Source organism: Paramisgurnus dabryanus, chromosome 6 (assembly GCF_030506205.2).
Source record: "Paramisgurnus dabryanus chromosome 6, PD_genome_1.1, whole genome shotgun sequence".
Taxonomy (NCBI): domain Eukaryota; kingdom Metazoa; phylum Chordata; class Actinopteri; order Cypriniformes; family Cobitidae; genus Paramisgurnus; species Paramisgurnus dabryanus.
The window spans coordinates 12,622,093-12,634,943 of NC_133342.1; the positions used below are offsets into that span (position 1 = coordinate 12,622,093).

At 38.2% G+C, this 12,851-nt stretch overlaps 1 protein-coding gene across 1 annotated transcript in view; it reads left to right on the forward strand.

Annotated features, from left to right (window-relative positions):
- Window positions 1-1,430: 1,430 nt before the first annotated feature.
- The window catches only part of hs6st1a (heparan sulfate 6-O-sulfotransferase 1a), a 181,704-nt gene continuing 170,283 nt past the window's right edge, over window positions 1,431-12,851 (forward strand). Inside the window, exon 1 of the mRNA XM_065267016.2 lies at window positions 1,431-2,282. Coding sequence (XP_065123088.1) covers window positions 1,762-2,282 — 521 coding nt within the window. The 5' untranslated portion in view covers window positions 1,431-1,761. The remainder of the gene's footprint in view (window positions 2,283-12,851) is intronic.

Consider the following 12,851-nt stretch of genomic DNA (forward strand, 5'->3'; position numbering starts at 1 on the left):
AGGACTGACTTTAACATTTATCTCAGTGAAGCGACTCAGCAGCAACGATCAGCCGCAACACAGCATTTCCGTAGCTTCATTATGCAGCGGGTCCCCAGGCACAATAATCATGATATCAAATGACAAGCCTTTGCTTCTCGGCTGTAAATAAAAATATGTTAATTCGGCTTGCAGTATTTAAACGACCAAGTTGCAAATATCATTTTTGTTTGTTAATTTGTACAAGATCAGTGGCTTAAAGAGATATACGCCAGGGAATTACTTATGTTAACAGATTAGCTATGCAGTTGAGTGCTGATATCGCAAGCTTTAGTTTTATTAGTTCTTGAGAATGAATGTTGTTAATGTTGTTATGTTGAATGATGAAAAGGGAAAAACTATTAAGGCCACATAGCATTAGTGTTTGTATAAATTTTAAGGTACAATACATTTTCCTGGTTTCTCAGCCGTTCTTTCACTTTTAGTAGAATTTATATATTTCTTATGAAAAACAAAGCAAAACAAAAACTCTAATTTTGTTTGATAACATACAGTAAAACGACATAAACAAAAAGCAAATCCTTTCAATAAAACAAACACATGCTTATGGCAATCAAACTTCAGATTCACACAGTTCTCAATACTGCCCACTAGCTGTGGAGAAGAAGTTCAGACTGCATGGCACTAAAGCCTAAAACTGTTGATTTTATGTTTCACGAATTGGAAAGATGGTTCATAACAAACAATCTTTCTAAATGTAAACTCAATTTTTGTTATTTAATGTGAAAAAATAAACATTCAATTGGGTTATACAGTGAAAAAAAATTATTCATTCAGTTTACTCAATTTTTTTAAGGTAAGTGGTCGCATTCAATTTATTTAAAATACATTTTATAGGGAAAAAAAAGAAATACAAAACAAAACAAAAAACTTTTGTTTAAATGTAGCTTAAATAAATTGATTGTGACCACTTACCTTAAAAATAATTGATTAAATTGAATGAATAATTTTTTTCAGTGTATGGCATAGTAAATATATTAAGGCATAGTATGTAATTATATATATTTATTATCTTTTTCAATGTGTCATGTTTTTTTTTACAAACTGTTAAACCATATTTTATGTGTAAGTGATTATTGTCTTGTTTCTTATGTAATGTGACTGCAAATAAAGGAAAAAAGAGCAATAAAACAAGACCAATGAAGCATTTCAGCATTAAATGAAAAACTTTTCCAAGCCGCACCATAAAACAAGTTCAGCAACACAATATAGTTAATAATAATAATAATAAATTATAATTTAAAATACATTTGAAAAATAATAGCCTACTATGACGTTTTAACATTGATGTGCCATTTTTGGACTAAAACGGGAGATTAGTTTAGAGAAATGCGCATTTCAATAAAAGTCACGGGCGTTCACCACAACCTAAATATTATTCCTTATTGGGTTTTCGAGTGAGTGTGGAGCGCGCGTGTGTTGTGAAAGTGGGTGTCGCTGTGCACGCTGTTGGAGGAGCTTCACATCGATGTGTCGATGACTTTAAACGTACCGTAGTCTGCAAACACACCGTGTCACGCAGTGGCTCAGAAAGAGAGAGAGAGAGAGATTGCGCCGGATCCCGCGCTGCAATACTTCTGATACAATGCATCCAACCGCTTACTGTCCGATACAATGTATCTGATTATTTACTCTCACCGCGCGCTGTTCTGACCGCGGTGTGTTTTTATGGAGACAGTGTATCGGCGTCCTAAAAAACAGTCAACCGGGAAATGGTAACACATGAACCTTCTCACTGGAAGGAACATGGTTGAGAGGAGCAGTAAATTTCTGTTCGTCGTTGTCTGCTCGGTTCTGTTCATGCTGATTCTGTATCAGTACGTGGCCCCGGGGATGATGAACTTCGGATCTCCGCACGGTTACGCGCTGGAGGACGATGCGGATCTCTTCCCGACCCCCGATCCACATTACGTGAAGAAATTCTACTTCCCCATCCGAGATCTGGAGCGCACTGTGGATTTTGAAATCAAAGGGGATGATGTGATCGTCTTTCTTCACATCCAGAAGACCGGGGGTACCACGTTCGGCAGGCATCTGGTCCAGAACGTCAGGCTGGAGGTGCCGTGCGACTGCAGACCCGGTCAGAAGAAGTGTACCTGTTACCGACCCAATAGGAAAGAGACGTGGCTCTTCTCTCGGTTCTCCACCGGTTGGAGTTGTGGCTTACATGCGGACTGGACCGAACTCACCAACTGCGTACCGGGTGTTTTGAATAAAAAGGAGAACAGGATGAAAAACCAAAGGTAATGCTTTTTTATTGAGATGCTTTTTTAAGAAATGACTGGCTGAACACGAACACTGTGTTTTTGGGCACCATTAGTTTCCTGTGAGATCATATTGCGCGTGCAGTCTGTGATGCTCCATAAATGCTGTCTAGGTGGGAGCAGGTTTCAAAATACGGGCAGTGTGTATAAGAGTTTAAAACTTTCAAGAATGTGGAATATGTATATGTTATATGCAATACAATGCACATGCACAGTTATTCACACATTAGACTTGTTTGTGCATTTGTGGTTTAAAAAAGAGATGTAACGTCTGACATGTACTGTAGCCTACCATGGTAACCACAGTTTCCACTGTAATATAATAGTATCAGAGTGTCAGTCAATGTTAAAACTGCAAAAAAAAAAAAAAAAAAACTCACAATAACTTACAATATGCCAACAATAAAAACTCTCTCTCTAAACATATATTTTAAGACAATGGTGGAGAATACCACAGTTTTATTTTAGTAACACTAGTTATAGCTATACCATGGTACAGTATATAACTATATCATGGAAGATTTCTGTAAGATAAAAGAGTGTTCGTTCTGGTGTCAGGTGGATACAATTAAAAAGACTTTGCTCTATCAAATGTGTAATTCTGCAAACTGCATGTGTTTTTATTTCCTCCCAAGTGCTGGAGGTGGAAAATTCCTGTGTTGTAAAACAACTTTTGGTAAACACGGGAAGTTTTGCCAGAATTGTGGGTTTGGAATATCACCCATTCTGGACACTCTGTAGAAAGACCTTGTGTAGATCTAAAATAACTTGGCCGTTGGTCATCAGGGACATGTTGTGGTATATCTCCGTTAAGAATTGTCAATTTAATCTTACAGGCTTTTCCCAATCCCTCCCTGTAGTTTTGTGAAACTGTTTAATTTTATGTTCTAAATGCGTTAAAAGCACATTAACGTTTGCATTATGTTTACTTTTGGAGTGATGTAAAATCCTTCTCAAACTCCTGTATGTGTGGACAGTGTTTTAGTTTCTAATAGGATTTTGTGGATTAAATTATCAGAGCCTTGCGATGTCAAATACATCAGATCAGATTTACAAAAATACTCACCAGCCTAACTCCGCTTCTTAAAAAAGCACTGTCTGGATACCCTTGAGTCAAAAACTATCCCTGCTCCTGATATGACAGAGATGACACAGCTCCTGTTGCTTTTGGCGAGCTTGGGAATGTGATGATGATAAGGATGCACATTCCTGTCCTTGATTAATATCTCCCATGATAAAAGCCGACAGGCCACACCAGTGTTATTCTCCCCTAATTTATCACACATGTATGGCCATGTTTACACTTAAGATGCGTTTTGGTCGATCTGATCACAAATGGATGATGCTAAACAGGTGTAAAATGTTTTGAGTTTGTACACTTTCGACCACATCCAGAGGTTGTCTAAAACTAATTTGACCGGGTGTAGACACGCATTTGTGGTCAAATGTGTTTAAGCAGCCACAAAAGACTACCTACTCTTCGCTTGTTGATCTAATGTGTAATGTACCGAGCCCAATGTTTTTACATCAGTCCTGACTTTTAGCATGAACTTATAGTCATTAATAAAACTAAACCAGCTAGTCTCCGCCTATTTAATTTTTGCTTTACTTTGCAAGCGCGTGATGTGAAATTTGCATGAACTTATTTCTTTAATTACTCTGAAATATCCGAGAAAGCCCTTACATACAGCCGCGGGAAAAAGTAAGAGACCACTTTTATTTATTAGGTATGTGTTAAAGTAAAATTATCAAACCAACCACCAACAACATTCAACATGCCAAGTTCCTAGTAAAAATAATGTTTTTATTTACATTTATTTACTTAAAATTGAAATGGGGAAAACATAGTCAAAACAACAAAAGACATGCATTGTTTTCCAATCTTGAATACTGCAAATATAAAAAATGATTGAATAACCCTGATGAACCCTGTCTTTTACATTTGCTGTTGGGTGACTTTATGTCGCTTGTGAGGTTTGCTTTTGTTGAAATTCAATAGACATTGGACAGAAATGGTCATAATACATGATACAAGGAGTGGTCTCTTTTTTTTCTGCGGCTGTATATGTACAAAACGTTGTGCAGCATGTTTACTAACAACACAAGCAGCGTACTCTGACCTAATATTAGTGCACATCAGTTTAAAACCGTAATTTCTCCTGCTCACGTTTTATGGACTCACCCATAGACCATCCCCTCGAAGTAAACAGGACAGGAAGTGGTCAAAAGAGATTGCGTTCCGATCTTAATACCAAGTGTAAATGTGCTCTATGAGAACTCTTTTGCCTTGAAATGCCTTAAAAAGAAACACATTTCTCGTTTTCAAAACCTGCATCATTCCCATAATTAGATGGGAAATAATGTGCGTAGAAAATTTGGATTTGGCATGCTTCTTTGTTGGACTGATCCAAGCATTGTATTAGTTACAGTGATTTCTAAAGCTCATTGTTGGACACATGAAGGATTGTAACCTTGCACACCATCGTTTCTTAAAACCTTCAAATGCAGAAGTTAAAAGAGAGATTTCTAAGTAAAGACATTTTAAGAACCGTTTTCTCAGAACTTAATCATTCTTATTCATCGAGTACTCTTAAAATAATACGTTTGATCATTAAAAACAAGACTATTGAACTATGGAGGTTGAGAATAGGAACTGTAATTGTTTGAGAGAATCTGAGATTCAGTGGATTGTTTATTGCTGTGGTTGCACAGAAATAAATCGGTGGATATTCAGACACTCGTCACTCAACAGGCAAAATATAGAAAGTTATATATAAGCTGCAAATATAGAGCCCACAAGTGCAAGGTTTGTTGCTTCATTAAAGACATTTTACTGACAACTTGTTGACAACTTGTTATGAGAAGCTGCAATTAATTAGTAATTCTGTAGTTCATGTGCCATATTCTCATTTTGAACTTTTTTTTAAAGGAACAAGCTGACTTTTTGGGACTTTAGCTTATTCACCATATTGCCCAGAGTTAGATAAGTCCATACATACCCTTTTCATCTTTGTCTGTCCCGTAACTCTGTCTGTAGCACCCACCGCTAGCCTAGCTTAGCACAAAGACTGGAAGTAATTGGCTCCAGCTAGCATACTGCTCCCAATAAGTGACAAAATAATGCCAAACACCTTTTCAGCTGTTGATCTAATGTGATGTACCGAGCACAATGTTTTCCTATCGGACATGACTTCTAGTGCAACCCCACAGTGTTTAGCACGGTCTTTAGGCTTTTATTAATAAAAACTAAAGCGCCTGCTCTAGGGATGTCAATTTATGCAATTTCCCATATTCGATGATCCAGGTCCGGCGTCAAGGGGGGGCATTCACGAGCAGTGTCCCCCCAAACAGGTTGTTGTGCCCCCCCTACAAAGTTTTTTATTAATTTAATATATATCAAGAAAAATTAAAATAAATTAAACATTGAATGTTTCATGACTTTTAAAGTAATCAAATGAGGAAAATATAGTTGATATATGTTTTCTTTTATTAAAATAGACCAGTTTCTCTGACTGGATGTATTGCCGCGTCTCACCCGTCTTACGTCTTTAGCATATTTGTGACTTGATACTAGCAACGTGTTTTTTTGCGGCATTTTATGGATCGTGTAAAATACGGATATCAGAACATTTAGAACGAACAAGCACCGCCTGCTTCAACTGACTTCATGCAAACACAGACTGGCTCAAACTCAGAGATTAGAGGTCGAGGTGGAATTTACAAATCTACAGGACACTGTTTTAAGGAAGTTTAATGTTCGTACACGCCGTCTTCAGCTATTTTAAAGGTAAGTTAGCGTTGTTTTAAATTACGTAAGCTTAAATGTGAAGTGTGGCTATAGACCATTAACAGCATTATGACGTGATTATGGTAAAGCGGCTTTTTTAAAGCTAGGACGCGGTGTGCGATGCGCTATGAAACCCATTCATTTCAGTGGCTTGTGCCGCGCAAGGGCGGTTTGTTGTTGCGTCGAGCAAAGCGCGAGTGCAGCGGAGCTCAGCTTGCGCTCAGCTTGCGCTCACGTTGCAGTCGAAGTTCAATATTTTTGCGCATAGTTTGTGGTCTTTTGCACTTTATACGGGTAATGAGCTGACAGTCTGTACCAGTTGTATGAGTGTGTGCTTGCACTGTATTTGCTGTTTTAATGTCTTGTTTTTGCAAGCTATTGTTGCTATTGCGTGCCCCCCTGTTGGAAGCCAAGTGCCCCCCCTGTTAGTTATGGTCTGGTGCCGGGTCTGCGATGATCGTTTGCTGTAATAGTGCAATAAGCCATTACTGCAGTAGCACAATGAAATAAAAGTCTGCGTAAAATGCCAGCTTCCTCACGCGAATTAAAATATTTTATTTTGTCTAAATAACTTGCTAGTGTGATTGTAAAATGAGTCAATGTAGTTGGTGTTTTGATAAAAATCATCAATTTAATCCCGTAATGAAATATAATGACTTATATCGGCACTTTGCACAGTCGCATGAAAGTCCGTGCATTCATTACAAAGTAAAAGTTTTAATATCATCAAGTGTTATTTTTCTAGTGTTTACCTCGGTTTCCGAGTCGTTGATACACCGTTTGTTGTAATTATATCCAAGAAGCACTTGTCCCGTTGTCACCTCAGCTTAGACCTGCGGCGTACTTTCAGCAAAGATGCTGGTCTCGGACCCTATCAGATCCACTGCGGATGCCATTTCGTTGCGTTAGCAGCCAGCCTCGTCTCGCATCATGTTAAAGCAACACTATGTAGTTTCCATGTAAAAATGACTTACAGCTCCCCCATGTGGTTGAAAAGCGCAACAGTGCCTGGTATCAGACACTCTTCTGCAGGCAGGGGGAGGGGCGGGGCTGTGTTTCCTACCCTCCACCGCCACTTTCAGAGTGTGCTTGTCCAGTTAAAAGTTGTTCTATCACTGAAATAATTTTAGAGACATTATTTAAAGGTAAAAAAAACTACATAGTGTTGCTTTAAAAAGCCCAGGTGTGTGTTTGGCATCAAGCATCATTGTGATCAAGGCTAGTTTAACTGGTTTCATTTTTTTTTCACCGGCTGTATGTGCTTTGCGCAGGCACCGCACACACATGCTTGCTTTTTCGACATTCGTTAAGTTTTATAGGTTTAATTCTTATCGACATTTAATCGAAGATCGATTCATTGTTAACATCCCTAATCTGCTCTCTGCTTCTTTTATGTTTGTTTCATTTTGCAAGTAGGTGAAAGTTACATGAGCTTATTTCATTAATTGGGCTGAAATGTACAAAATACTGTTCAGTATGTTTACTTATAACACAAGCAGCGACTCTTACATAATATTAGTTTGCATCAATTTAAACGTCATTTCTCCTTCTCTGGATATAAGAAGTTGAAAGTGAACAAAAGGGAGGGATTAAAATACTAAGTGTACCACTTGCGATCCGATTGACCAAAACGCCTCTTAATACCAGGTATACCCAGGTGAGAAAAGTACACTTCCATAATGTACTTAAAGTGTTCTATTTTCACATACTAATTTTGTACTTAATTTACTTTAAATAGTACTTCTTAAGATAATCTTAAGAACATAAGTATACTTATCTGTGCTATTTTTAAAGAAACTAAAATGTGCTAAAAATGTATTTGGGTACCACTTGTAGTAAATCTGAATCCATCTTTGTAGCTATGACATTTTTTAATACAGAGATAGTACGTTAAAAGCACATTTTGGTTCCTATTCATGGTGTCTCAAAATAGCACAGATAAGTACACTTAAATGTTCTTAAGAAGTATTAAAGAAGATTTTTTAGTATTAAGTACAAAATTAGTGCATGAATATAGAGCACTTTAAGTACATTATGAGAGTGTACTACTTTTTCACCTGGGTAAACAGCCTATAAGTGTTGGCACCTCCGAAATGTGAAGCATGTTGGGCAGGCACAGCACAAGGTTTAACACCTGTCGTCAGTCCATTGAGTTACAGTGCACGGAAGCCAGCGCCATTCCCAACAACAGGCGGGAAGCAATCTGACAGCTGTGTCAATCTGCATGCTTGTTAGACGTGTTTAATGGGCTTGTTTGTGTGTAAATCTCTCTCACGGCTCCTGAGATGATAGAGACGGTCATTGTTTCTCCTTCTTGCTGGCCATTAAAGAAGCAAAGGACGAGCATTTAATTATGAACCGGTTGCATTCGAATGTTTGGGATTTCCAGTTACACATTTCCCGAATCGCTTCCTTTTCCCAAGGGATGTGAGAATGATGGGGTAATTTAATTGTTTAACGAGATGTGTATGACCAGAATCTCATTGAAGCGCCGGTATCACTCGGAAGCCATCTGGCATGCAGTGTTTTTTGCTGTCAAGCGTAAAGCAGGGGTTTCAGACTGGAGTCCAGAGGAGAGTTTGTGTGTGGGTGTGAGGTGTTGGACTATGTTTCCCACAGTGATAGGTGTGTGCAATCAGCCACCAGTGGTTGTGTTTTTTTTCACCCCGATTGGAGTAGCAGACCATACCCTGCTGCTTTAGGCTGTGTGTAATCTGTTTAATGAAGGGCCTGCATCTGCTATTTGGTTGATATGTTCAGAATGGTAGAAACAAGGGTGCTGTGTTTTGGAAGCATGTGGAGAGGAAATTAAAGGACATGGATAAGGGCAGCAAGATATACTGAAAATTTTCGAAATGCTATGGGATTATATAACAATGATTTTAATACTTCAATAAGTTATGTATATTCATAGTTTTTGGCTGACGCAGATAGCAGATAGACTGGGCAGACGACGAGAAAACTGCTGTCTTTTCTTAGAATGAATGTGAGATAGGTTGTTATATAATTTTCAGTTTTTACATATATTTTATTAGAACTTTCATCAATTTACAAACTTAAAGCATTACCGTTTTGTGAAGCATTGCATTATTTAGCAAGATATTGCATATTACATTACACTCTTAAACATGACACTATTAAAAATGACACTATTAAAAATTACCCAGCGTTGGGTCAAAAAGAGACAAGTCCAGCCCATTGGGTTGCATTTAGCCTATCCTGGGATGTTTTAACCGAAAATGTTGGGTCAAATATAATTTTTTGGGGTTAATTTAACCCAACTCATCACTTTTTGACTCAATCCTGGGTTGAAAATAACCAAGCATTTTTTTGTAGTGTAGGGTGCACAATTAATCGAAAAAACTAATCCGGATTACAATCTGGCAGTATGTTTGGGCACCACATACATACAGTGGTGAATTAGAGATTTTACAATTGATAAATTGACGTGACCTGTTTAGAATTGACCAAGCAGCTGCTTCACAGAAATTTATAAAACATTTCAAAACTTAAATATAAAATCTATTAATTGACAATAATATTCACAATTACCATATCAAGGTGAATAATCATCACATTTTTCAATATCATGCAGTCCTAACATGTATAACAGCTCCAATTCCAGAAGATAAATCCCAACATAAAAAAAAAATCTGTCATCCAGCCTGATTTTACAGGAATCTGTAACACTTTTACAAGGTGGCAAATTTTTATGAATTTGTACAATATGAAAAGTACAAAAACTTATCCATGACAGCTAAATGTACAATTGAGATTAACCGATTAAAATCGTTCTAATGGAATCGTACGAATGACCTCGTGCGTGTAGTAAATGGCGCTCTATTTGAAAGCAGGTGATGGCGATTTACTACTAATCACCGAACCGGCTGATGACGTCGAGCGTACGAATGACGTCGAGCGTACGAATGAGGTCGAGCGTACGAATGAGGTCGAGCGTACGAATGAGGTCGAGCGTACGAATGAGGTCGAGCGTACGAATGAGGTCGAGCGTACGAATGAGGTCGAGCGTACGAATGATGGAAATGTTCAAAAAGAACTGATACACACACTGAAAACATTTGAACAAGTTTTATTTTTGAAAATCATAATATTTCATGTCCCTGAAATTATTTTTGTGGTAAAAAAATAAATACATCTGTTTAAAAAGTTTACCGTAAATGAATACAATACATTATCCCTTAAATGCCGCCTTGTGCAAAAAACTGTTGCATGTGCGCGCCTGCGTCAAACTGATTCTGGCTGGACAGGATTTATCGCAAGTTTTCAAAATCACTGTAATCAAACACGGTTGTAATGATAATAACTTTTTAAATGATAATACTAACCTTCAGGACATTTTATCGTGGTTAATTGTGAAACCGGTAATCGTCCCATCCCTATGTACGATTGACCTTGAACGTACGATTGACCTTGTCGTACATACAATCTAGAGCTGTGCAAAAAAAATCGCCTGCGATTCTTATGCATAGCTCATCAGTAAAGCCGGTTCGGTGATTAGTAGTAAATCACCATCACCTGCTTTCAAATGGAGCTGCATTTACTACACCGAGCCATATTTGACAGAGGAGCTAGACAAATCACAAACATTATCAGAGGCGATTTTCCACGATTATGAACGTAATTTTGCGCAGGTTCTCCGTGAAATACAGCTCTTTGTAGTAATGATGAGATATGCATGAGAATCGCAGGCGATTTCTGATCTCGATCGTACAAATTTATACGAATTAGCAATTTATCTATTGCCAAGAAATTGTGTTATGTGGATAATTTACAGGGAAGTTAAATAGCTGTCAAGATTTAAGTCTGTATGACTTATTCTGAATTCTAAACGAAAGTAATAGACTCATTTTTTATAAGTTTTTATACCAAATTTGCTTTTATGATCGAGTTTTCATTTTTGCGTGAGCTGTCCCTTTAAGCAAGTAATCCGGTTGCTGTGATTTCTCATTTTTAGCTGTCATGGATGAGGATAGAATCACAGTAGGGTGGCAGCCTGGTTAGGAGGTCTGGTGCGGTGATCAAGCAGACACAATTAACTTGAGATGACAATGTGCCAATGGGGTACCAGAACAGACTGGCACGTTCCTATTATACTAGACATTTATTATGATTATTCTTGAAGAAAAAAATTAAACAGGCTGTTTTACAAATGAATATAAAATGAAGCTACTGTGCAGGGGTGAATCCCAGATCTCACATGTGTGTTATATCTTCTGTATTTCACAAAATGTGAAAATACTTTCACTTATGTGTGCATATTTTAAGAGAAAATTCTGGGCCATGCGCACCTATACTGTCACTTTTTCCCTATCTTGTCTATTTAAAGATATTGCAGGAGACTTTGAGTCCCAGTCCAATAAACTGGCACAGAAAAGTCTTGCAATACTGCTGTCATTCTTTTCTTTTAATTTCATATCCACATTTATTCCTTCAGTCTCTCTCTCCCTCCATCACTTCCTGTTCTTTCAGCGATGTCAGTCTCTAATCAAATAGGCAAGATCATTTTCCACACCGTGGCTTTATGGATATGGGCTGCATGATGTACCCCAAGCGTGACTAGAACAGTACAGGGATTGTATTTTCATGGAAGATTTATTGTAATTTCTAAAATGGCAGGTCTTACTAATGGACAACTACCTGCTGTATTGCAAATAAAAATGTTTGGCGTACATTGGAGTATGCGGCACTTCCAAAGCCCTAATAGTGCTGGGGGGTCTTGTTATTGGGTTATAAAGCCGTGAAATATTCAGGCACACATGCAGTTGTCCATGTACAGAGTCTAGTGTAGTATTTGGAGATCCTTGTGTTTGTTATATAATATCGGATGCTCATGTGGAGCAAACGTGTGAAGCCATTCCCAAGAGGAAATTAGCTTGAGCTCTCAAGTAGTGCTTGTTATTGGAAGTCAATTATTGAAGATGTTCTCCTCTATTTTGTGACTAAAGCTTCAAAGTCTGACTGTTAAAAGTCTGGCGCTCTGCTTACGAGTGTGCTTCTGTGTGGTTTTGCCGCTCCACAAATTATAGCCTGATGTGGTTTGCGGCCGTGTGATCTTTGTGGTCTGGAGGTCAGTACCTCAATGCTTATAAAATCCTCCAGTTCTGCACGTGAACCTGGATTCTGGCTCTGGAAACGTGAGCCATATGGCACGGTGGTTCTTAGATCAGCTTGGAACAGAGAGCGGAGGTTCTGATGGGCCGGGCCGTTGCAAATAAGAGCTTGGAGCTGGGCCTGGTAGCAGCAGTCTGACCTCGATGTGTTAATCCCATCAGATCAACGTGGATTAAATACAGGCTGCTCAAAGCTTGTTATGTGGTAATGTGGAATCGGCGCTCACACACCGCGAAATCAAGTGAGCCGTGATTTTGTTCGAATGATTCTAGGAACGTTTATAACATAAACAGCTGTTTTGTGAAAAAAAAATATTATAAAAATAAAGGGTTATTAGGAACACCTGTTCTATTTCTCATTAATGCAATTATCTAATCAACCAATCACATGGCAGTTGCTTCAATGAATTTACGGGTGTGGTCCTGGTTCAGGACAATCTCCTGAACTCCAAACTGAATATCAGAATGAGAAAGAAAGGTGATTTAAGCAATTTTGAGCGTGGCATGGTTGTTCGTGCCAGACGGGCCAGTCTGAGTATTTAACAATCTGCTCAGTTACTGGATTTTCAGTCAACTTTGACTGAAACAGCCAGTCAATACAACCGAGGTATGCAGCAAAGCATTTGTGAA